Raw genomic sequence first — 25,910 nt, forward strand, 5'->3', positions numbered from 1 at the left:
AAATATGTGTGAATTATCCATTAGAACCTGTGAGCTGCATAACTGAGGGGTCCCAAGCAGGGTCTTCTAGGACACCTCAGGTAGACTGAGATGGACTGAAGAAGGTTATCCCAGAATACCTAAGTCATCTAGGATTTCAAAGGTCAAAGCTGTCATTTGAATTGTACTCGGAAGCCAATAGAAAGCTAATACAAGGTTCAAAACACAGTTGTAATGTGTTCCTGTCAGCAAGTATTTTTCAAAAGCCACAATATTGTATTTTGTAGTTTTCCCAGGCAGAGTGGATTCCAGATGTAATTACAGGACTGTCTTTCCCACTTGAAATCAACTTGTCTACTCGGTTGATGATTCCTCACTGAAGTATGGGACTCTGAGGCCCAAACACAGTTTCTCAGGCATAAAATAATTAGAATAGTAGCCCTGTTTTTTGGGGGGTACCTCATCCCTCTAATAATTGTATTAATTAGCTTCTTCAACGATAGATGTCCATTGGCTAAAGCAGATCCTTTGTGTAGAGTAGCTTTGAAATTATTATAATGGTGTTTAGTTTATGGTTCTATTTTTGAACTTTACATTATTAGCTTTTTATTGCTAAGGACACACATAATTATACATGTGTGGTTATATTACTGACATATTTTGAAAACTGTAATGTATTACCATGAAATCAATTAATCAATAGCATGGGGAACAAATCTGCTTTCTTTTACTCAGAATTTTGGTGAAGCAAAATAGTTGTTACACTAGAGATTACTGAAACATAGCATATTTTTTTAAAAAATAATAAATTCATTTTTATAATTGAGACAGAGCAAAATGCTCTGTTAATCAGCCATGATAATATTGCAGTATTTACCTGTCCTGCCTTTGCATTCTCACAAACAAAAGTTTCATATAATTTGGCAAACTCTGGGGCATGATCGTTTATATCCAAAATCCGAATGAAGATGGGAGTCTGAGTACTTTGCTTTGGATTGCCTGAAACAAAACGGACAAGATGGAATTTGATCACAATATTGCATCACTTTTTTTTCTGAAATTCAGGAATAAATAACAGTGCCTAGCATGACACAACTCAAAATTTGTTTTAGAAATGTCATTCTGAAATAATATAATAGCAAAATGAAAACAAACCAACAATGTATTCCAAGAATTGGGAGTACATTCATTGCCATCTACTGAGGGATACAGAGGAGTAAATAATGACATATGAAATATGCCTCATGACATCTTGACACAAACTTCATTTTTCTTAAATCATGAGTTTCATCCAAGTAGGGAGGGGGCAGATATCATCATGTTGCTCTGTCTTTTGCTACAGTCGCCATTAGGGACTTAAAGATATTTCTTTGGCAGAAGGAGACAGTATATACAGATCCAGTACAATCCTATATATCTCAATTCAGATATTTCTGCTTTCAACTGAACGTCTTACCAAATAAAATAAAAATTAGTGTACATAGGACCAAATATAATAAAACTTTTCTTTTGGCCTTGGTTGTGAAGGGCTCTCTGCAATTAAGGTATTCTTACAGTTATCCTACCAAAACTGTTTTGATTGTAGCAATATATAAATTTAATAGATGAATAAAAAGCAAGATTAACATTTCATATTGAGGCTGAAATCCAACACACTTTCCCATTGACTCCATAGGGCTTCCTTCCAAATAAATGTCTACAGGGGCCTGACTTTGTCATCACTTTTTAGAAACTTTTTCTAATTCCAGCAGTCCACATTTTTTACTCTTAGAGGGACAGACTATTAACTTTCATGCAAAATTGCAAGAGGAGATCTAATGCTCAGCACAGCAGATGTACTTGGCAAGAAAAAGATCACTTTCCCAAAAGTGCTTTTTCAGGAGCCAATTGGACTTTCTTCTTTTTTCTTTGAAAATAGCAATAGCAATAGCAGTTAGACTTATCTACCGCTTCATAGGGCTTCCAGCCCTCTCTAAGCGGTTTACAGAGTCAGCATATTGCCCCCAACAACAATCCGGGTCCTCATTTCACCCACCTCGGAAGGATGGAAGGCTGAGTCAACCTTGAGCCGGTGAGATTAGAACCGCTGAACTGCAGATAACAGTCAGCTGAAGTGGCCTGCAGTACTGGCACCCTAACCACTGCGCCACCTCGGCTCATAGCAATAGCAGTTAGACTTATATACCGCTTCATAGGGCTTTCAGCCCTCTCTAAGCGGTTTACAGAGCCAGCATATCGCCCCCACAGTCTGGGTCCTCATTTCACCCACCCTGGAAGGATGGAGGGCTGAGTCAACCTTGAGCCGGTGAGATTAGAACCGCTGAACTGCAGATAACAGTCAGCTGAAGTAGCCTGCAGTGCTGCACCCTAACCACTGCGCCACCTCGGCTCTTTCAGAAGATGTCAGAGAAGATGTTTCACTTCTCATCCAAGAAGCTTCTTCAGCTCTGACAGGATAGTGGGGAATTGAATCCTTCCATGAACTGGAGGACTGAGAATCTCTATAGACTTTTAGCTATATAATTTGGGATGAACAGCCTTTGAATGGTGTGGGAGTAGAAATAGGTTTCTGAGTGGGGGGGGGGATTGCATACTAAAGGAACCAGGAGCACTACTCATGTGACCCTGAGGCCACGGAGAAGCCTCCAAGTGCTTCAACAACTATTTAAAGGGATGCAAATGTCCAGCTGTGTGCAAGGAGTATAAATCCTCCCATTCTCCACTATCCCATGAGAGCTAAAGATGCTTCTTCAATGAGAAGAGAAACGTCTTCAAAGGAAAAAAACCAAGAAAGTCCAGTTGCCTCCTGATAAAGCACCTTTGAGACGATGATGACTGAGAATCTCTACAGAAAAAAGATCACTGGTTCAATTTTCAGTATTTTCAACTAAAGTTCCACCTTAAAACTGTGGATAGTTGCTTACAATAAGTCAGAGAAACTGTTCAATTTAAAACTGATGGACGGGACTTTCTGGCAAGGTGCTGAGAAACCGCGGAAAATTGCTCACCATGTTCACCACAACAATCTGTTCAAGCAAAATCATTATGTGTTCTCCATTTAGCACTGACCAGTAGAAGACCGGTTAAAGCTAGCTTAAAACTATTACTTATTTTCTCACTAGATTTATGGCTATTTCAGGTATTCTTACTTTCCTTAATTTTTTTTAAAAAAAATTCAGGATTATTAGCAAATGCCGTAAAAACTAACAAAACAAACAAATCTAGCATACCTTGCAGAAAAAAGTATGCAAGGATTTGTTTTCCATAAGTCTGGGCTGCCATCTAGTTGCAGCCTGGATTTTTGAAGCCCATATTTGGCAGCCTTAAAAATGTTTATTTTCCATCTTCATTAGCATTTAAAATGCACTAATATCTTATTTCACACATGTCGTATTGTAGGTAAATTTGTAAAACCTGTAAGTATAATTGCATTGGGTGTCATGTGATGTAAGCAAAAACAGTGGCGCATACATTTGACTACCGGGTATAACGTCATAGATGAGATAAACAAATAATGCATGCATACAATTTCAGCTTTCAACATAGGATTTCCTTCTCTTCCGTTCAAACCAACTTTATAGTGTACATACAACTTACTAATTTCAGTTGCAACAACAGTGAGGTTATGCCATGGGGCCGCTTCTCGATCCAGGGTCTTAGAAACAAATATGGAACCATTTCCTGAGTAGATGTTGAATATTCTGTCAAAATCAGTGTGGCGATCCAAAGAATATCTACCAAATAATAAAACAAATCTTACTATCTTCTATCACAACATTGTTTTGATCTTCGTTGTTTTAAGAAAGCTTAAGACACTGTACAGCTGCAAAAGATCCTGCATTTAATAGAATAGCGTTAGCAATGGAGACTGTTGCCATTTTAATTTGAAGAAATAAAATGTATTTATTGATTGGTTTGCAGAAATTTATTTACTGTTCAACTCAAATGGCTCTTGGCAATTTCCTGGAACAAACATAAAACAGAAGAAAATGCAAGGAAACAGAAGAAAAGGCAACCTAAATATATCTAATACTGCCCCCCCCCAAGTATTAGTTAAATGTACCCTTGCACAGAACAACAGAAAAGGAAGAACTCAAGCATTTCAAAAACCGAAGCCATTCAGTTGTATTTGTACTCTTACACAGCCCTGTCAAAATATCACATCTATATGCAATGTTGTTATGGATACTAATTTTGATACTGCCATTAGATGTCAGAAGTGTGCCAGTCTCTAGTTTAGGATGCATGTTTGTATTTTTCACAAACCTTTTCTTCTTCTGATTTACTTCCCAAATAGTTGTAATGACAACATACAAAAACAGTAAAAAGATGTGCTGAATAACACAATTCTGGTGATTGGAGTTTCTACTCTAATTAATGCTAAATTCTGAAGAACCTAACGATAATTCATTTTGCAGAGTGACAAGTTCAGTTTTAATGGGAAATTTCCTGAGATTTTGAGAAGCCAGAGAGAAAAAATTGTCCACGTGGTTTTTAATGGATTTGTCTAAGTTGTTTCAAAGCAATGTTTACTTTGCATCTTTCAGTAAGCAAATTATGATTGATGGGTCACATTTGGGGCAGATTAAAACAATGTACATTACTCTACAATATAAAGTACCATAGTTCTTGTCTAAGATGGGATTGATAAGTATATATGCATATGCATATACATACATACATACATACATACATACATACATACATACATACATACATACATATATTTAAATATATACTTTTCACCCTGGCTTGGCTGATAAGGAGTCGAGCTCTGTAGCTCAGTGGTTAACACATCTGCCTAAGAGGCAATACAGCACAGGCTCAATTCCCAGTAAGGGTATGGCTAGCTGATGAGAGCTAAATAGCTTGAAATAGATCTATACTAGTCTCCCTTTATTTATTTATCAGCACAAATAAACACACACACACACACACACACACATGTATGTGTATATATATATATATATATATATATATATATATATATATATATATATATATATATATATATATATATATATTTTAAATATTAAACTTTTAAAAATATTACAGTTAACATTTGTTGACAACAATTGGATAATAGTTTGCAGCATTATAAAAAATTACATATTTATATGTATATATAACACATTATATTTTAAGGATGAAATCTAATTCTATATGCTCATACATCAACATACCTATACATAGCATAACATAAAAGATATAAGAAAAAAATAAAACAAACACGTAGGCAGCAGAAAAGATTTTAAAATCTTAAAGCAAAAAAAATGTAAGATGACTGATGACAACTTCAAAACTAAACAAAACTAAAATTTGTTTATACACTGTAAACACAATAACCCACACCTATTTATTGGTAAGGGGAAAAAAAACCAGGATATTAAATGATGTAGGTTTCTCCCATTTCATCAATATGATTTCTCTTTGGGCATGTAGATCACATAGAATAATTTCCCATGCAATGTGCCATCTATGCATTCCCATACATATATGACACATTGCAATTAACAAATACAAAACATTCAGGTAGTTCTCAATTTACAACCATTTATTTAGTAAGCATTTGAAGTTACAACAGTATTGAAAAAGTGACTTTTGACTGGTCCTTGTACTTATGACATTTGCACTATCCTTAGTGATGTGATCAAAATTTGGGCACTTGGCAACTGGCATATATTTATTATGTGTGCCATGTCCCAGGAACATAAGATCACCATTTGCAACATCCCCAGTTGGCTTCCAACCAGCACAGGAAGCCAGATTTTCTTAAGGTGCCACATTTCAGTTAGCAACTACAGTGATTTGCCTAACAACCATTGGGGGGGGGGAATAAAAATTCAGGTGCATTTAAGAATTGCTTTGCATAGCAATGAAAATTCTGGTCCAAGTTTTGGTCATGCCATATTATGTTTAATCATCATTAGGACTCTTCTAGTTACATCTAAAGAACATCAAAACCCACAGTATTACCCTTCACATTACTGTAACTGGTCTGTGATGTGTATTATATTAAATATAATTATGATTCATTATGAAAAACTGCAGGGCATTCATAAGAGCCAAGGTGGCACAGTGGTTAAATGCAGCACTGCAGGCTACTGCTAGATCAGCAGGTCAGCGGTTCAAATCTCACCGGCTCAGGGTTGACTCAGCCTTCCATCCTTCCGAGGTGGGTAAAATGAGGACCCAGATTGTTGGGGGCAATATGCTGACTCTCTGTAAACCGCTTAGAGAGGCCTGAAAGGCCTATGAAGCGGTATATAAGTCTACTGCTATTGCTATTGCTATTGCTATTGCTATTGCTATTTTCAATCCAACAGTTCTTCTGCTCTACCCAAAATTAAACAGAGATATATAGATCACCTGTGGTTGGCATCCGATTGGTTCATAAATAAAATGGAACATCATTATTAAATTAAATAGGCTAGAGCATTGATGGTGATGAGAGTCATAATTTCCAAAGGGGCATTGGGGGAAACAGTCTACTTTTCATGAATGAAGCTATTTCACCTTATTCCGCTTAAAAGGTCTTATGTGGGTATGTAGCCTTCACATATTACAGCTGGCAAAGACAGTCAGGACTATGGAGAGGTTTAGATTGCTAAAAGCCTTGGGCTGTTTGGAGAAAACTGGTCACAATTAGAAACTATCATGAGAGCAGTTTGGAAATAACTATGAGTCACAGCTATAAATATTGTTCCTGCAAGACTTTTTATGCTTGTGTTGGTAGTAATGAAGGTTCTTCTGTGCTTCATATTTAATCCTAGCAGAGCTGAATGCTCAATCAAATACTCACCTCATTTTGGTGGCAATTAAACTTGTCTTAGAACCTGGATTCCAACTGAGCCTTTTCCCACCTGAAATCAGCAAATCCCAACCCATGCTATCAAGGAAAAATCTGGGACTTGGTTCTTTTTTCTGCTCAGAAATCCTTTAACATTGATCTAAAACCCAGAAGTATGAGGTCTAGACAACTCAGTATGGGCAACCCACCACAGCCAACTCACCAGCACGAACAGGCCACAGTCAACTTGCTGCTGCCAACTCACTAATGGACAACTCACGATGGCCAACTTGCCGTAGGACAACTTGTCAGGAGGACAAGAGTCACACTAATGTCCAAGAAATGGTGGAATATAATCATCAAAGAAAGAATACAATAGGGGGAACAAAGTGAAATATGAATGATAAAAATTAAAATATTATTTAAATTGAATTGTTGTTAAATTGAGTTGTCCCAATGAGTTGGCTGTGGCTACTTGGCTGCACTAAGTTGTCCCCTTCCAAGTCTCTCTGATTTCTTTTTCCTCAGCGTAAGCTAACATTTGCAATCATAAAGAGCCTTGACACATCAGTGCAAAGGAATAGCAGAAAAAAAGGAAAACTTCGGCACCCTCTGCCACCTTGAGATAATAAATTAGCCACAAAAATAAATTCTTAAACATCCTGGAATGAAGCAGATAAACCAACGCCTCTTTCACAGAGAAACTGTAAAACCAATTGACAGATTCTACCAGTGTTTTCATCCCCAACCTCTGGGGGGGAATCTGAATTTGATCCACAGCTGTCTATTTTCAAAATCAACAATTTTTTTTTTTGCTTTACCTGTAGCTAATCAGTAGGGCAATTGTGGGGGGGGGGTTATTGACAGGGCCCCAGTTTGTGCAAGTTGGAAGACAAATTTCCAGCTCCTTAAAGCTCCCCTACAGGCTGTGTCGTGAGTCCACTACTATTCCCCTTGATGACCCACAACTACTGTGCCAAATCTGCTATGAATCATATTGTGAAGTACGTGGATGACACGGCAGTGGTGCTTTTATCTGGGATGACAGGGAAGATGCTTATAGGGAAGAGCTGAAGGCTCTGGTGGGCTGGTGCAATAAAAGTAACCTGGTTCTAAATGTTAATTAAACAAAGGAGATCATTGCAGCTTTTAGAAAGAGCCGGCATAGTCATATTCCACTCAGTATCAAGGATGCAGCTGTAGAGGAGGTCAGCAGTCTTAAGTATCTGGGGGGGGGGAGATAACTAACAATCTGAATTGGTCTCTCCACATGCCATCTTTAGTGAAGCATGCAGATCAGCATCTGCATTTCCTGCATCGGGTGAAGAGAGCATGTCTTTCTCCTTCTGTCCTGGCCTCTTTTTACAGAGGCACAACTGAGCATCTTTTAACAAACTGCATCCCTGTTTGGTTTGATGGCGGCAGTGCCTCAGATAGAAAGTCCATGCAGGTCAGGATAGCTGAGAAGATTATAGGAAGCTCATTTCCTATTATTCAGGAAACTGCTTTGTAAGAACGATGTGCTTTATGAACTGTTTATGAACTGTTTCTGTTGCTCCTCTCTGGGAGGAAGTTTCAAAGTATTTCTAGCCGGACTAGCAAACTCTGTAACAGCTTTGTGGCCATCCATCTGGTACATTCACAAGATTCATTTTTCTTGCCATGCACATGTATACATCCGAACGAGACCCTGTTGTTATTCTGTGTCACACAATATGTGTGGGTATATGCATAATTTTGTATTTACTTATTTGTTTATTTTGTCATGTTTATGTCGTGTATATTGGAGGTGGTGACCCTGTTCTGATCTAGGCTTCCCTAGAGAATGAAGCAAACTCCTTGTCTGGACAAAAAAAAAAAGCCCTTTTATTAATTTACTGTGAATTCTGCTCATTCACATCCAGCAAAGTCTTTCAAGGGAGGCTTTCCAGTCACCGTCCTTATCTGTCTTGGAGAGCTGCCAGGTCAATATCTGCAAAAAACTGGCAAGGAGTCTTGGAGAGTCACGAACCAGTTAAGTGAACTAATTGTCTCCTACAAACTCCCCTTTAGCTTCTCTGGGAGGAGCCATTCATCGTCCCTTACGTGCCCTTACTTCCAAGCTGACCCCTGCTCTTTAGCTGTTCCCTTCACACTGGGAAGGTGCTCCAGCTGCTTGTCTGCCTCACTGATGTCTGACTCTGAAGGCAGCTGATAACTGTCATACGGCTCTGGCCCCCTCTCTGCCTCTGACACAGAGCCCTCATCAGGGCCTTTCCCTGACTCCAGGACTGGCCCAGGTTCGTCCCCAACCTTTGCACTGTCCAAATCTACTGCCAACTCCGCCGGCTGCTGATGGGCCACAACAGACCCTTTAAGAGCTGTATACAATGAAATTTCACACACAAATGTATGCCGATTTGTGTACATTCAAAGTGACAATAAGGTTATTCTAAGTCTTAGTCTAACCACACATTTTTTTTCTTTATTATACCATGTCTTTTTTCTCTTTTAATTTTTTTTTTAACTACAAGGGTACCCAGAGTCATTTCAGAGTTGAACAGTCCTCTAAATCAAAGAAACAGATAAATAATAATGAATTATCCAATTGGTGTTATGCTTCACAAAGTGGAATAAAAAAAAGATCATTTCAATTCCTCCATCCCAAACCCGAAACAAAATAAATTGCTAATGCCTTCTTCCATACTTTTCAGTGCGTGCACATGTGTGCATTTATTCTGATAGATGGAATAAAATCTGAGTGCATACTGTGAAGTGAAACTATATTATTATAAAAAATGCAGAATAAAAGTAATACAAATCTTCCATAGGTTTTCTGGTTGCCTTGCCACCATTTCTCTGATGCCTTTAAAGACCCCTGTGAAGAGTGAAGTCAAAAGGATTGGATGATGATTTTACCATCACGTGTTTTACTCAATACCTTTTTCATATTTTCATATTTGTATTTTCTTCAGAAAATATACAAATAAACACTAACAAAAGCTAACAAATAAGAAGAAAGATAAACAAGAGGGGGAGGGAGAAGGCCAAATAAAGTCCATGAAAGAAAGAAAAATTAAAAATGATTTCCAACGTCTTCCGTTGATATAAAAAGCATTTAAAATTCATCCCTTAGTTTAACTCTATGTAGCTAATCCTTGACTTACAACCACAATTGAGTCCAAAATTTCTGTTGCTAAATGAGACTTTTGTTAAGTAAGTTTTGCCCCATTTTACAACCTTTCTTGCCACTGTTGTTAAATAAATCACTGCAGATGTTAAGTTAGTAAAATGATTGTTAAGTGAATCAGCTTACCCATTGACTATGATGGTCAGAAGGTCACAAACAATGATTACATGACTGTGGGACACTGCAACCATCATCAATATCAGTTGCCAAGCATCTAAATTTTGATCACATGAACATGGGAATGCTACAATGGTCATAAAACGGCACTTTCTAAGTGCCGTTGTAATTTCGAACAGTCACAAAATGGGCTGTTGTAGAGTGTAATGTCCATTGTCTTAAAAATTTGGGTAAGTTTTAACAATAATTAACTTCCTTTATCATAGCTTGATTCCGCCTCCCCCCCCCCATTTCCTTCAAAAAATCCATAAAAGTGTCCAATTGTAAATGAACCTTTTCCGTGATGTTTCTCTTAAGAGAGCTGATAATTTAGCCATCTCTGCCAGTTCCATCATCTTTACTAGCTATACGTCTATTGTGGGTGTCCCAGGGCTGAGCGTATAAAAGTCGTGCTACTGTTATTACATATAGGAACAGTGCCATTTCCAGCATTTTATCCAAAAATCTTAAGATAAAAACCTCTGGTCTGAATTGTGAATTAATTCATTTTTAATTGAATTGTAAATTTGAATCCAATATAGCTTTTTGTTGCATATTACTATAGCAGCTGGGTTGGCTCAAGGAGGAGAGAACACTGGAGTTTTGAAGGAACCGTGAAACAATAGCTTGGATTCCAGGAGACAAGAGAGATGACGTGAGTTGACAGAGGAGCACAGCAATGACTGGTGGAAAAAATGTCCCATGGTGTTATGGAGAACTGCACAGATAGAATTAAAAAAAAAACATGGCCACGATGATGCTTCCAATTAACAGGAGTAGGAGCAGGATTGGGAGAGGAACTAGCTTCACTCCCCCAAACAAGTGATAATGTCAGATTAGTTTTGAATGGAATTGATTTCAAAGTGATGAAAAGCAGCAGCAAAGTAAGATTTATTTATTATGGCTTTATATAGGAAGATATGTGAGAGATAGATAGATGATAGACAGATTATAGATGATAGCAATAGCAGTAGCAATAGCAGTTAGACTTATATACCGCTTCATAGGGCTTTCAGCCCTCTCTAAGCGGTTTACAGAGTCAGCATATTGCCCCCAATATGGGTCCTCATTTCACCCACCTCGGAAGGATGGAAGGCTGAGTCAACCTTGAGCTGGTGAGATTTGAACAGCCGAACTGCAGAACTGCAGTCAGCTGAAGCAGCCTGCAGTGCTGCATTTAACCACTGCGCCACCTCAGCTCATATATGATGATAGATAGATAGATAGATAGATAGATAGATAGATAGATAGATAGATAGATAGATAGATGATAGATAGATAGGAGAGAGAGAGACCGAGAGACCGAGAGACCGAGAGACCAAGAGACCGATTTTACCAGTTTCAAAAAAATCTAAACAATCAAAACACTTAAAAAGATGCATAATACATACATATGCACAGATTAATAAAATTCACAACTATTATACCAAAACAGTCTCCCTCACTGCAGTCAATAATTATTTTAACTATTAACTACTTTGGACCAAGCATGAACAAAAGTTGAACTTCGAAAACTGTGGTGGGTCCAGACGTGGATATTAATATAATATATATTGTTAAAGTCTAATAATGCTACCAATAGTAGGAATGCAAACCTATCCTTAATGAGATTAATAACTACCAGCAATTATATTTAATAATCTTATTGCCAATGTTAAACATTAAAGTTGCTAAACTTAGAAGCACATACTTTCAATGTTGTCTTTTCTGATATTCATGCAAGATAACATACTTGATTAGGTTCTTCGTTGCATCTGGATCCTGGGCTATCACTTGCCCAATGATGCTGCCTTCTCTGACATCTTCATCAACTTCTATTAAATGAGATGGTAAATTAAAAACAGGTGGCTCGTCTACATCTTCCACGTAAACTTTGACCAAAGCTGAATCTCTGAATGGTCCCAAGTAGAAAAATCGTGGGTCAGGATGAATGTTAGTTGCTTCTACTTTTAGGTTATATTGATTCTTCTTTTCAAAATCTAATTGCTTGTATCCAAATATAGAAGGAAGAGAGAAAGGGAGAAAAAATAATAATAATAATAATTACCTTTTAAAATAAATAAATAAATAAATAAATAAATAAATAAATAAATAAATAAGCATTTTTTGAAAACAGTACTTCTGAGTTGTGCTGCAGTTCTATACATCAGAGGTTGGCACAGTAATGCCCTAAATTAAAGTCAATTTAAAATTATACCAAATCTCACAGCATCAATCATCTCACCATTTTTAGCAATCTGACAGTAACTGTCATGAATGACAGTTTAAATGAACCATCTTAAGATATTTCAAACTATGACATATGAGATCCTGGGGAAAGGAAGATTGTGGAAATCTTATAAGATTTAATAAACCAGGAAAAATGCATTTGTTTAAACACAAAAACTTAGGAAATGAAATTGGAACTTGAAAAAGACAACTGTTGTATATATTTGTTTGTTTCACTGAACTCAATGAGTTTTACTTAGGATTACATTCTTAATAGCTTTTTCAAATACCTATGTTTATATTTACTGTATTCAATCATGTATTTTCCATCAATTGAATGATTTTTTTAAAATGATTTTAATGGTATCCGTTTAGCATTCTGCAAATGCTTTTCCAGGGATTTTTTAAACAACTTGATAAATACTTGGTATAATTTAAACATATAGTATTTAATAGTCCTTTATTTCTAGTGTGTGCCAATATGGTTAGAAAAGTATTTTTAAAAATCCATTTGAAGAATTGTTTCTTTCAATAAAAAAAATACTTATATAGTTTTAATTTAAAAAAAAATAACATGGAAAATGAAACTCTTATAAATTAACATTCTATTTCATCCAGAGTTTGGTTATTCTATTACAGGCAGCTAATACTATTAAAAAAAGATGTAATGCCTCAAATTTCAAAGCAGAGCATTGAAGCATATTCTATTTTCAGATAGGAAGTGTTGGTTCATATACAACCAAATTTCAATGGTGTTGTCTTTCAAGTGTCAGTATGAATCAGTGAGATAACACACCATAGAAAGCTTTTACATATACATGAGCATCCCAACCTCATATACAATTTGTATAGTTATTTCAACGATCAGTTCCATTGAAAACAACCGAATAGAGTTTGTGACTGCATTTACAACTTTGAAACAATGCAGTTACTTCATCTATTGAACTTTGTCTGTTGCAGTGCTATATCATTCTGGGCTTGCTCTATCAATCAATACAAATCAGTGTTTCATTTCAAAAGTGCTGAAACATGCTACATTTGGCACGAATCATTAGGTTCAATCTGCATCTCGCTGAGATCAATGGTTACATGGCTGTTGGTTTGGGTGAATCAGAATTACAATTACTCCAAAGAAGCCCTTCGCAAATGAATGCTAAATATAGGTCAGCCAGAAATTGTTCTTCTTTGGTATAAATCTTTCAAAAAATCATTTCAAATTAATCTCGACTCAGCAGCTTCTCTAAGGATATACTGTGATATAAGTAACAGACTTTTTTTTACAAGCTTAAATTTAAAAATCAAAGCACTAGATGCTGAACAGTATGTGTTAGTAGACAGGTGAAATATTGGCAATTGTATATTGCCTTTCATGGCCAACTATCATAGCTCATGCTGAATAAGACAAACATCTTGTAGCTGATTGTGGGATGTATAAATTAAATGCATGCAGGCATGCTTGGGGTAAATGTGGACTTTGCTGCAATAAGTCACACTGGCTACAATGGACTGAGATTTGAAAGTATTACCCTTTGGTTAGCAGGAAATGTGCCATATAATACAGGTGTAACTAAGGGCAATACTTCTCAAAAGTTTTATGTGAAAGCCTTGATTAATCAAAGTCATGATGGGCAACAGAAGTCAATATCCACGGGCCATTTGTTGAATGGACATATAGGAATGGACGTATCATATGGAATATTGTAACTTGGAATATGAAGGGAATGAATGGTAAATAGCATGAACTGGTGGATGCACTAAAAGAAAGATAATAGAAATGTTTTATGACACTGAAACCAAGAGAAAATGGAAACATAAAATAGACTGATACCAAGGTCTTGAATCTTCTGGAATGGAACTAATAAATCATAGCATGAAAATGAAGATGCAGGTTAGATTTGGAAGAAATAATTCAGGAAGTAGGAACTGTTGCCAAACAGACTGTTGTGTGTGTGTATGGGAAAAATAGGAAGCCATAGGTGACACTTATATATTAAATTACAGAAAATTGTAAGAGAGCAGTGACGACTTGGGGAAGAGAAATTGTGCAACATTTTAAATTAACGCAGATCAGGGAGAAAATATTTTGCTAGGTAGCAATAAAGCTAGCTGGGGATGAGGCAAGACCATGTAGGGAAAAAAATGAATGGGTCATCTGAAGAACCAACAATGCATCAGGATACTGATTTATTGGTGATTAACTTCTTCGAAAATGGTCCACTTGTTTTGAATACATGGTTTAAGTACAAGTCTTTTCATATGCAGACATGGTAAAGGAATGAATGCAAATTAAAAGCATGACTGGCTGGTTTATAAGAAAGACTGAGAGAATTATTGAAGGTTACAAGAATAATGAAAAATATTGAATATAAGGCAGATCCCTGTTTGGGAGGGCCAAAAATGAATCCTGAGGAGAAGAATGCCAATGGAAACAAGTGAAGGGAACTGGAATGATAATGGGACTTGGGTAGCTAAGAAATAAGAAACAAGAAGAGTGATCAAGAATGACTGGACACTGAATGCATGTGGTGCTGCATACAAAAGGGAGTGATATTCATTGGGATGATTTGGTCATGTCGAGAAAAGGAATGAGGATGGAAGTTCAAAAGAAATGTATGGAGAAAGAGTTAAGGGGTTAAAGGAACTAGTGGTTGGATTGCAGATAGCCTCAAAAAGAAATGGAAAGTTAAAGAAAACAAGTCATGGAGTTTGAACCTTGAACCCAGTTCTCCTTGGGCCTAGCCTTAATTGTGTCCTTGCGCATAGCTATAGAAACTTTCACCAGCCACAACAGTTGTCTTTTTTCCCCCCTGTGAATAAACAAAGTAGGCTACATATGTCAGGAGTGGTAATTAAAGTTTTAATGACGCACATGGGTTTCAATCTCGCAGCATCACGTTGCCGTCACGTGACACTGTGATGTTTTTCCCCTTTGTGGAGCTGGGGTGAGCATGGCCTGTGCATGATGCACCTGGGCTGATGACGCATATTCCTGCAACGGCTGCTGTTAGGGCAATCACTGGTTGTAGGAATAGCTCTAAGGCCGTTTGGAAGCACCCAAAGTTTATGTATGCAAATGTTACCTGTGTTGCTTCTTTGGGATGAGATAATGAATCGAGATACGTTTTGAATTTTAATGAAAATGAAAGTGATTTCTTACATCTGACCTATGGGCTGAATTAGTGCCCCCAGGTTCATTTGCAGCTAATGAAAACTAAGTTCAATGTAAACCATGGTTTCTGTTTCAGGCTTCTTTGAATTAACCAGACTTTAATAAGAAATAGTCAATCTAATTCTTTCCAGATATTTTGAACATTAACTTCCATCGGTCTGTTGATTATCATTAATAGCAAGGAAATGTGAGAAACCAAAATACCAGGAAGACAGATTGCCTACCTCTGGTTTAAATTATCTTGAAGCCTACTTTAGGTAAGATGACAAATTGTAGCGAATTAATAATGGAAAAGGCTCCACCAATATAAATCTGCCCTTCCACAAAAGACTTGATGAAGATAAAAAGGATAATTTTCTCTACTAAAATTATCTATTCAGGCTTTTCGTTGAGGGAACCTAATTCATAGGAAAGATATGATTGAAACTAAAATTACATGAAGAGAGAAAACTCTCATACTATTATCATGCTATCCTGGTTTATTATACTGCATTATTGTCCTGATATGAGAGAGGTGGTTCTTATTTCCGTTAACCTAGTCTAGAAGAAATACTAGTCTTGATTTGGATTACTACTGAAGCTGTTCCTGAACTGTACTGGTTACACAGAAGAAAACATCCTAAGTTTATAATATTTATGTAATTTGATGCACAAACACACATATATACACCATTCCAGGTGCATATTGTTCCTATTCACTACCCTTTGACACTAGGGGTAACTAAAGCCTATATTTGCAGATCAGCATACATACTGATTTTCTCTCTTTTTAAAGATGATTTTTGGGCAGGGACCATCTGCTACTGGTGAATGGGCCATCAAGAGATATGTGAAGCAGATGCCTAGAGCCAGCAATTCCTTATTGGAACTCTAATGTATCCAATAAATTTCTTGGCCTGCAGCTGATTTCCCAATTTACTTAAACGAAGCTGACATAATGCATACCAAACCTAAAAGGACATCTCGTAAAGTCACAAGTTTTCAGATTCTATCATAATACCTCAAGTGGAAACTTCAGAACCCAAGTACTCCTGACAAGAATCATTTCATCTTCAGAACCCAAGTACTCCTGACAAGAATCATTTCAATTTTTTTGGTTTATCTTTATAGAACTCAATAAAATAAGTGCTATAAGGAATGGGGAGATATCTAGTAAGGGTCTCTGAACAAATATCTCATTAGAAACTGGACTTCCTTCACATCCTATTTTCAGGATGCCACATAAACACTTGACTATTTCTAGCCTTTGGAAGGGAAATAGCTAATCAGCCAGCTTGCAAAGTGGAAGGAGACAACTCTCTACAGCCAAATTGCTACGGCCAACTTGCTAGAGTCAACTTGATATGGTCAATTCCCTGCAACCAACTCACCATGATCAACTCGCCATGGGACAATTTAACAATTCAATTTAACAATTCAATTTAATTCAATTTAATTATTTAAAATAAATTAAAAAAATATTTTAATTTTTGTCATTCACAATTCATTCTCTCCCTCCTTTCGCATCGTTTCTTTAATGATTCTATTCCATTATTTCTTTGATGTTAGTGTAACAGCAAAGTTGTCCCATAAGTTGAGTTGGCCATGGTGAGTTGTCCCTCAGAGAGTTGGCCATGGGGAATTGGCTGTGGCAAGTTGGCTACCCCAAATTGTTATATAACCCTTACAAAGTTAACGTAACCTCTTTTACATGTTCAACAGAACTTTCACATCAATATTTCTAAAGTTACATGTCCACAAATTTCAAAGTATCTGACAAGTGAGAACAATTTAAAAGAAGGAAGGAAGGAGGAAAGGAAGGAAGGAAGGAAGGAAGGAAGGAAGGAAGGAAGGAAAGAGGAAAGGAAGGAAGGAAGGAAGGAAGGAAGGAAGGTTTGAAGCTTAACACCTGCTAGTTTCTCTGCAGTTAACCTTTCATGAAATCTGATCCCTCCTCCAGATGGAAAAGGAAATTTAAAACCTGAAGTGCCAAGTCCAATAAAAGAGAGAGCAGAAAATAAACCTTTTTGACTGTTAAAATCCCTTCTTGTGTGTCCTTGTCAGTGATGATATCAAACATGTCAGATCCATCGCCGGCAGCAATGTTGTACTCAATTGCAGCATTTTCGCCCACATCAGGGTCATTGGCTTTTATTCTGCCAAGCGAAGTCCCAAGTGGGGCAGACTCTAGAGAGCTGAACTGATATGTGCCTGGAAAATAAAATTTTAAAAAAATTTAGAAGCGTACGTGTGTATATGTGTGTGTATAAACATGTGCACCTAGTTATTCAGCTATATTAATAATTTTAAAAAAATCAACAGAAACAAATTCCTTAGCTTCTGAGTACAAGAAAAAACACAACCCAGAACACAGAGCTAATACTTGTGAAAGAAAAAAATAGAATGCTGATGGTGTACAATCTCCTTTGATCTGTTACCTATAAGTTGTAAATTACAGGTGTGAACCTATAATTGTGATACTTGGCAGCACTAATGGCCCAATCCAGTGTTTGTATTCTTACCCCGGAAAGTATACAGGTGTTTCTATTGAAATATAATTTCTGAAATCAATGTGTATTAATTTCTTAGTTTATAACAGATTGCAAAGTAGTCAGTCTTTGGATAAAAATGTCACTGAAAGTTGCCTGGAGCTAAAATTGCAATGACTCCAGAGGGTTGTTGAGACATGACATCTGTTATAATTTTTGAAGCAAGTTTCAAAGAATTTTAATAAGACTGGTGTACTTGGAGGGAGGGCATTTTGAGGGCAAAAGTAATAATCAACTCAATTGTGTGCTGGCACCCTGCCAGCCCACCACAACGTGTTACGGCAATTAAATAATAAACAAATAAACACCCAAATGCCTCTATTGTAGACACTGTAACATTTAAAGCCAAGGTGGCGCAGTGGTTAAATGCAGCACTGCAGGCTGACTGCTAGATCAGCAGTTCAGCGGTTCAAATCCCACCGGCTCAACGGTTGACTCAGCCTTCCATCCTTCCGAGGTGGGTAAAATGAGGACCCGGATTGTTGTTGGGGGCAATATGCTGACTCTGTAAACCGCTTAGAGAGGGCTGAAAGCCCTATGAAGCGGTATATAAGTCTACTGTTATTAAAGAGCAAGTTGGACTGTCAAGTTGAAAGTCTTAAAGAAAACTTGGTAGCATCTAGGTGAAGCTGGCGGTGCTTTTGAAACCAAACAGGATAAAATCTGGCAGCCTGGTATTTCATCTGGATGATAGCTGGTATTTTATCTAAGTAATCTGGCTATTGGTTAGATGAAATATCATCAAGATATACTAGGGCTATAGCAGAGGTGATATTCTGCCAGTTCGACCTGGTTTGGGCAAACCAGTAGCAGCCCTGCCTACCTGCCCGGAGGCCATGCTCTGCGCATACGCAGAAGGGCCACATGCGAGAGAAGCTAACGCATGGGACGGGGGGGGGGGGTTGCTTCCAGTTCCGAACTGGTAGTGAAGTGCCTGAGCTATAGGCAAAGCGAGGGGGTTAAATATGGAAGAAGGTGGCAATGATAAACCACTTCTGTATTATGAGATTGTATGGATTAACAGTGGAAAGACTCAAGGTCCAAGTCCTCCTGAATTAATTCTCTTGGTAGAATAGAGGAACTCTCCTTGTTTTAGGAAGCTTATACATACATACATACATACATACATACATACATACATACATACATATGTAATTCAGTTAAAAGGTTGGCTTACTTACTAATATTGGCTATTGGGATATCCTGCTTATTTTCAATAGCTAATATTAATTACACACAAGAATGGAATACTTTTAACCGCACATTTTAACTGGATGGCTAATTTCTGTGTACTGTAATATAGCATAATAGTACCATGAAGAAAGTTTCATGAGGATACTTCTGGGTTGAAGGGTGATATTAAAAAAAAATAAAGTAACCATTGAAACCTATTTGTAAATAATGTTATTTATTTTAGGGTGGTCCACGGATTTGTGTGGATGCTTTGCCAAATGTGACCAGAGAAAAGCTGGTGAATAGATAATAAAGTAGCTACTTCTTAAACTAATAGGCTTATTTGAAGGAATATGGTTTGTGCCATAGTCATTGAATTTCAATTTTTAAATCCTGGTATTTTGCAATTTTTTCATGTTCCTTCTCAGCGACCCTGCTATCACCTGGTATTGCGATGTCTATGATTGTGACCTTGTTTTTTTTATCATCATCATCATCATCATCATCATCATCATCATCATCATCATCATCATCCTCATCATTGATCCCTTATTTTAAATCTTTCTCCCATCCATAGAAACACTCACACAAATTTCCTTCCAATATCCTAAAGTCTAACAGATGGTTACTGACTTGAGTAATTAATTTTATAGTGACATTCCGAGTTGCAAATGAATGTTCATTTGTACATTGAAATTGTTTTCTTAACATAGGATTCCCATCACCCACATGCAGCCAAAACTGCAATAAGTTTGAATTCTATCATTTTAGTCTGCCACAACATTCTGCCTAATGTACAAGTTTTGCACCAACTTTACACACACACACACACACACACACACACACACACACACACACACACATCTTACTCAGAAATAAGTCATACTGAGTTTAAGCTGTCCCGCAGTAAATATGCACGGAATTATTGCCACTTATTTTATCAGGTACAGCAGAATAATTTAATGAATGCTAAAAATAAATAGGAATCTTCAATCTGTATTTTTTTACATACATTTGCACCACAAATTTAATTAAACTTGTGCTCGCATAGTGAATGAATGACAGTTTAAACTATTGTAATCACCATTCAGGTTTTTGAGTTTGAATTTCAATGGGCAGGAGATAAAACTTAAACAGCCTTCAATCAATGTTGGCAAATACTGAGAATGCTGATGAAAATCTGATGAAATGTTGATACACCAAAAGACAGATTTTTGTCTTTTTTTTTTAAAGAAAAGTGACTCTGTTCTTCCCCTAACCCAAAAATAAAATGAACAATTTGATCTAAATACTATGCATATTCTATAACAGCATTTAACAGGATAATATGTATTTATTTAATAAATAAATTTGTATATCACCCACTTCACTGTTTAGGCTGACTCTAAGTGGATTATAATATAATAAAAAAGAGATATAAAAATCATTATAAATATATTAGGTATAGGAAAAGAACTTTTTAGGGTAATATTTCTCAACCCTGGCAACTTTAAGATAGGCATGCTGGCTGAGGAATTCTGGGAACTGAAGTCCAGACTTCTTAAATTTGCCATGGTTGGGAAATTCTGCTTTTGGAGGAGATTAAGTTAGCCTATAAAGTGCCAATTACCTGTTTTCAGTATATCAGAAATGCACTAGGAAACAATGTCCATTGTCAGCATTTTACTGTTAGAGAAGCAAATGGCACTTTTTCAGATAACTACATATATACATAGCCTCTGTTGTTTATTACAATTTTGCCAATTTCTGTTCACTTATAATTTTTTCAGCTGGTAGATGCCAAAAGCATTTTCATGAAAAAAAGAAATTACTAGTCAGTTACTTTGTAGGAGAATGAGAGGGGGAACTATTTCTGTAATGATGTCACTTCACAAATGATGCAAATTCACATCATTTGTGTCATGGCATCACATCTATCAGAATATCAAAATAAAAGTTCTTTTTCTTTTACACACTGACCAAGATAATTGGCTTGGTTTAATATTTTGGATGAAGGCAGACATTGTAGTTTCCATATTGTGGTTTATGACGTAGCATATGGTGAAATTCCAGCCAATTAACTTTAATTCAATAAATCGTGATTCAGAGTGATGGGTAATCCCAGCCATTTTCATAATACAATAAAGGAGAAATCATGGTCATTAAGCCCTGGTGTGGTATGATTTAATTTAGCAACCACTATAGTTTGCTAACTATAATTTAGCATGTTCATTCTCTTTGGGTACTTTTTCCTTAGACAGACTGAAGAAAAATGTTTTAAGAGAAGAGGATAAGGAAATATTCATATTTCTGAACTGAACTTTTCTTCTGATTCTCTTCTATATCTATTTAATTTTAAGTTCAACTTGTTCTAATGCCCTTAAAAATAGGGAATTAGATAATTTAGATAATGTTTTATCAGTTTTCCCCCATATCTATGAAATATTTTCACTGCTGAGCGAAAATTCTTTTAGCAATTAAAACATTTGATATAAATGGAGAAAAAACCACGATGAAAATAATCTGCAAACACAAAAATATCCCAAAGTTCACTTTGCAGGTAGACTGCTGAAAAATCATATGAAAGTCAACTGTAGCCCATCGAACAGGTTCTTGAATTTCTTAGTGTAATATCTGAAGTGGTTTATATGCGGGTAAGGGGTGGGGGAGTTCCCATATTTCATCTGCTTCCAGGTGGGAATAAAAGTTTGGTGCCATTGGTTGACTCATTTTAGGCATCTTGTATTGCTGAAATAAGAAGATTTTGAGACTGACAGGCACACAAAAATCTGACTTATGGAATCAGACCATTTAGTTTAGTAACACTAAACTACTGTAACCTTCAAAACACTATATGGCAGGAGTGTGGATATACTATATATACCAGGAACTGCATAACAATCCTCTCTAGATAACATATTTTCCTATTGCATGGAAAATAAATGCTATAATTGCTGACAGTCTGTTATCTGTCACTAACATTCTGGCTGTTACTTCAAGGTCAGCAACTCCTAAGCGATTCCAAACCGATGTCTAAAATTTGAAACAATCACTGGCCATGTCTCTCTCTTGGTGGAAAAATTAGTTTTGGGAGAAGCATGAGTGTCTATCCAATTTTGAAATGTCACACCTGTAGAATCATAGGATGATTAGGGAATAGAAGCATTTTCAGAATGGCTCCAATCCAAAGTGAGGCAGGGAGCCCAGACAATCCAGGATCATAACTAGCCAACAGGCAGGCAAAATGTGAAGAAAGAGAGAAAAGAACTTGCCAAATCATGTTGCAGTTATTAATTGTGTTCCCACATTGCTTAGACAGTTACAGGTATATTGATGCAGCCATCAGTTAATAAGCAAGGATAAATTTTAAGTGGCAAGGACAACACTTTAATGGTTGGTTCAAAACACAAAGCCACATTATGTTGTTTTTGCATAAACAGAAAAACTTGGATTGTAACTAACTTTGGCAACATGAGAGTCACAGTTAATGTAAAATGACATAATATGCTTTCAGGATTTGTTTTTTATTCCCACCTGCGTGGGATATACAAAAAGAATGATGCCAACCATTTTTCTGCTCTACTTTTTTCTTGTAGTATTTTATTGGTTAAGAAATAAACATAGTATTAAACACTGCAGCATAGTCTTATTTAATTGAGCAATTCGTCTGTTTTGGCAATGCCAATATAAAGTGAGAAGGGAGAGAAGGAAGCTATGTTTAATAAAGCCATAAAAATAATGGATTCAAAGGTTCAAATTAAAAATGATTTGACCGAATTACCTGCAAAACATACAATATATTTTAATCCAATAATGGATCGGTATTTTTGGATTTAATTGCCAAATCAGCTTGATGTGTTGCCTCAAATATCACATGTCTTTTAACTGATTCAGAAAATTGGTATATTTTGACTATATTCACATACACATTTGAGAGAGTGGGAGGGAGGGAGGGAGGGAGGGAGAAGAGAGCTAGAGAGGGAAAGATTATTGAATCAAGATAGATTCACCTAATTGAGTGAATCCGATTGATTCAAATATAGTTGTGGATGTTTTGTATATGTTAATGTTAATTCCTCAACCACCACTCATTTTATCCTCCAATTTATTCTCACACAAGCCATTATTTTTCATCTAGGGCAGAAATGGTAATTAAGCATGGCATTTAAAAACAAGGAATGATTTCAACTACATTAGAGTTATCTGATCCTTGATGTAGACGTTCTGATTCATGACAGTGTGAAATTAAGTTATGTACTTCCTCAAAAAACGCAAATACAAAATATTGTTTCTATCTTTGCAGGTCCCAGAATTATGTTTGACAGACTGATGTGATGTTAGATATGAAATCTTGAGAATTATTGGCCTTAGTTGTCTTAGAAATTCCTTATGCCATTTAATGGATGAAAACTTAGTTAAGGCAATTTTATCTGGGCTGCAAAAGTCCAGCTAGCCATAAAAAGGCAGTAATCATTTTCTGTTTCTCTTTCCTCCCATCTAGTAATTCTCTTGACTATTTGCAGCCCAGATGTGGTAGCCCTAAGTGACTATTTCTTAATATTATGTTAATTTTACAGTAAGTTATTTTTATTTATTTGTTGACAAATTGCAAATACATTAGAGCAGATGGTTCCTCATTTTGAAGAAGGTTTCCTATGAGCCCTTGCATGTTTTTGTCCACGTAAGTTCTTTGTGAAATAATAAGAGCTGAAAAATCATTAGCAAACACTTCTTCTTCCATTACGATGCTTTCATCCTCATTATGATATTGCCACCAAGTAGCATATATTTTATAGCATATCACCTTACTCTGAGTTCAGCAGTTTCTTTGATTGATTACCCTATCACATCCCTGCATCTTAAGCAGACCTCTTACCCAAGTGATGAATGAAAATCAATACATATATTACAAAAGTGTTACAAAAAAATGAACTCAGACTAGAATTAGTGGACAGAATGTTCCGCGGTGTGTGGCATTTTGGAATCACATTGCTTTGCTGTCCTATAGCTCAACTGCAGTACTTTTGAACGTGTTTCTAGGTACAGGAACCCATACATGAAGCAATGCAACCTCTGATGCTTTGCAAGGCCATGGAATCTTGATACAAAGGAAGATGCATATTATTATGAAAAACATGATTGTAAAAATAGCTACAAAAAATGGATGGCTTTTCCAACAATGTTTTCTATGGAAAATCCTGTAAACATATAGGAAACCAACATTATTATTTTTTAAGGAGTGAAAAATTAGATGATAAACAATAATGAATCAGTATAGGAATCCATAGCACTTGATCAGTTATCTAGAAAAATATATATGACATTGGGTGGAGAAGTTCTGTGTCCCTTCACGGTTGAACACAGGCAGAGGCTCTGGGGGTGAGTTTGTGTTGTCTGCATCTCAAACTGAAGCACAAATGGTCCTGCAGTCTGCTACCACATGGTTTCTGTATAGGAAAGATAAGTGGTGGTTTGGATGCTTCCCCTTGGGAAAGGTGATATTCAGTAAACATCAGTGGCGTGAGGAATGAGGGGGGAGATGCACAAGTGTATGAGACCCAATGGAGTGGGAAACAATGTGAGGGGTGTTTTAGAGGATTGGGAAGACCCTGTTAGCCACTTATAAGCTGGGGATATGCTGCAGAGTGGGTCTGTGCCAGGCCTCCTGGGGCCTTTCCACCATGTGATACCCTGTGCTCCAAGTAATGACCTCAATGTGGAAATCTAAATGGAGGCACCTGACTTAATAACTGCCATGACTTACAGACAAAATTCTGGGTTCAATTTAGGTCATAAGTTGAGGGCTACCTGAATCCTACTATTATTGAAACCTGTGGAATATAAGTGATCGTTCCCATCATTCATAATTATTCCTACTAGTTTCTTTAATGCAGCAAACAGCAAAGGACAGCACATTGATGCCCTATTCATTCATGACTCCACTGTTTTCTATATGACAATATGATTAGTTGATTGCCTACATTTAGTTTTCGTTATTTAGCACATGAATTTGTATTCCTTCAGCCCGTGATAAGAGTAGATGATGAACTAGAAAAAAATGATAATGTTTGGCAATGTTAGTTGTGTTGGTTGTTCCTTGAACACACTGGATACTTTTCCTAGCTTTTATGAGTGGCAGTTTCAGATACATCCCTAACTCTTCTGGAAAGTGGGCAGGATTTTCTAACATCACTACTTCTAACATCCATTCTGCTTGATTAATTCATGAAACCGCCGAATTAATTGGGGCCCTTGAGGTACAAAATGGGTTGGAAGATATTTAAAACATCAAGCACAATTGCATAAAGCCTTTTTGGTACCCAAGAAAATAGGAACATTTCCCCTTCCATTTCAGGTCACTGATAGAGAAAACCTCAAGGCAGGCGTAACCAAGTGGAGCAGAGAACCCATTTCTATCTTATCGCAACCACTACAAGTAGAACATGTTACAAGTAGAAAAGATCATTGTGTTTTTAGTATTTCAGGTTGTTCAGCCTCCTATGACGAAAATACCCCAATTTGAAAGCTTTAGTTTAAAGCAAGGGGTTTTTTAGACATAAAAACATATTAATTCTGCTATGACTTTAAACAGTTAGAGCAGTGTTTCTCAACCTTGGCAACTTGAAGATGTCCGGACTTCAACTCCCAGAATTCCCCAGTCAGCATTCGCTGGCTGGGGAATTCTGGGAGTTGAAGTCCGGACATCTTCAAGTTGCTAAGGTTGAGAAACACTGAGTTAGAGTATCAATTCCCTTGCGA

At 36.7% G+C, this 25,910-nt stretch overlaps 1 protein-coding gene across 1 annotated transcript in view; it reads right to left on the bottom strand.

The window, feature by feature from the left end:
* The window catches only part of CDH9 (cadherin 9), a 119,025-nt gene that overhangs the window by 11,119 nt on the left and 81,996 nt on the right, over positions 1–25,910 (bottom strand). The window contains exons 6-9 of the mRNA XM_087721994.1: positions 17,474–17,661; positions 11,827–12,080; positions 3,577–3,713; positions 857–978 (exon numbers count right to left, since the gene is read on the bottom strand). Of these exons, the coding sequence (XP_087578120.1) occupies positions 857–978; positions 3,577–3,713; positions 11,827–12,080; positions 17,474–17,661 (701 nt within the window). The remainder of the gene's footprint in view (positions 1–856; positions 979–3,576; positions 3,714–11,826; positions 12,081–17,473; positions 17,662–25,910) is intronic.

The sequence above is a fragment of the Thamnophis sirtalis genome, unplaced genomic scaffold (assembly GCF_051295495.1).
Source record: "Thamnophis sirtalis isolate CommonGarterSnake01/CBP01778 unplaced genomic scaffold, rThaSir2_p1.2 scaffold_8, whole genome shotgun sequence".
In the NCBI taxonomy this organism is placed as follows: domain Eukaryota; kingdom Metazoa; phylum Chordata; class Lepidosauria; order Squamata; family Natricidae; genus Thamnophis; species Thamnophis sirtalis.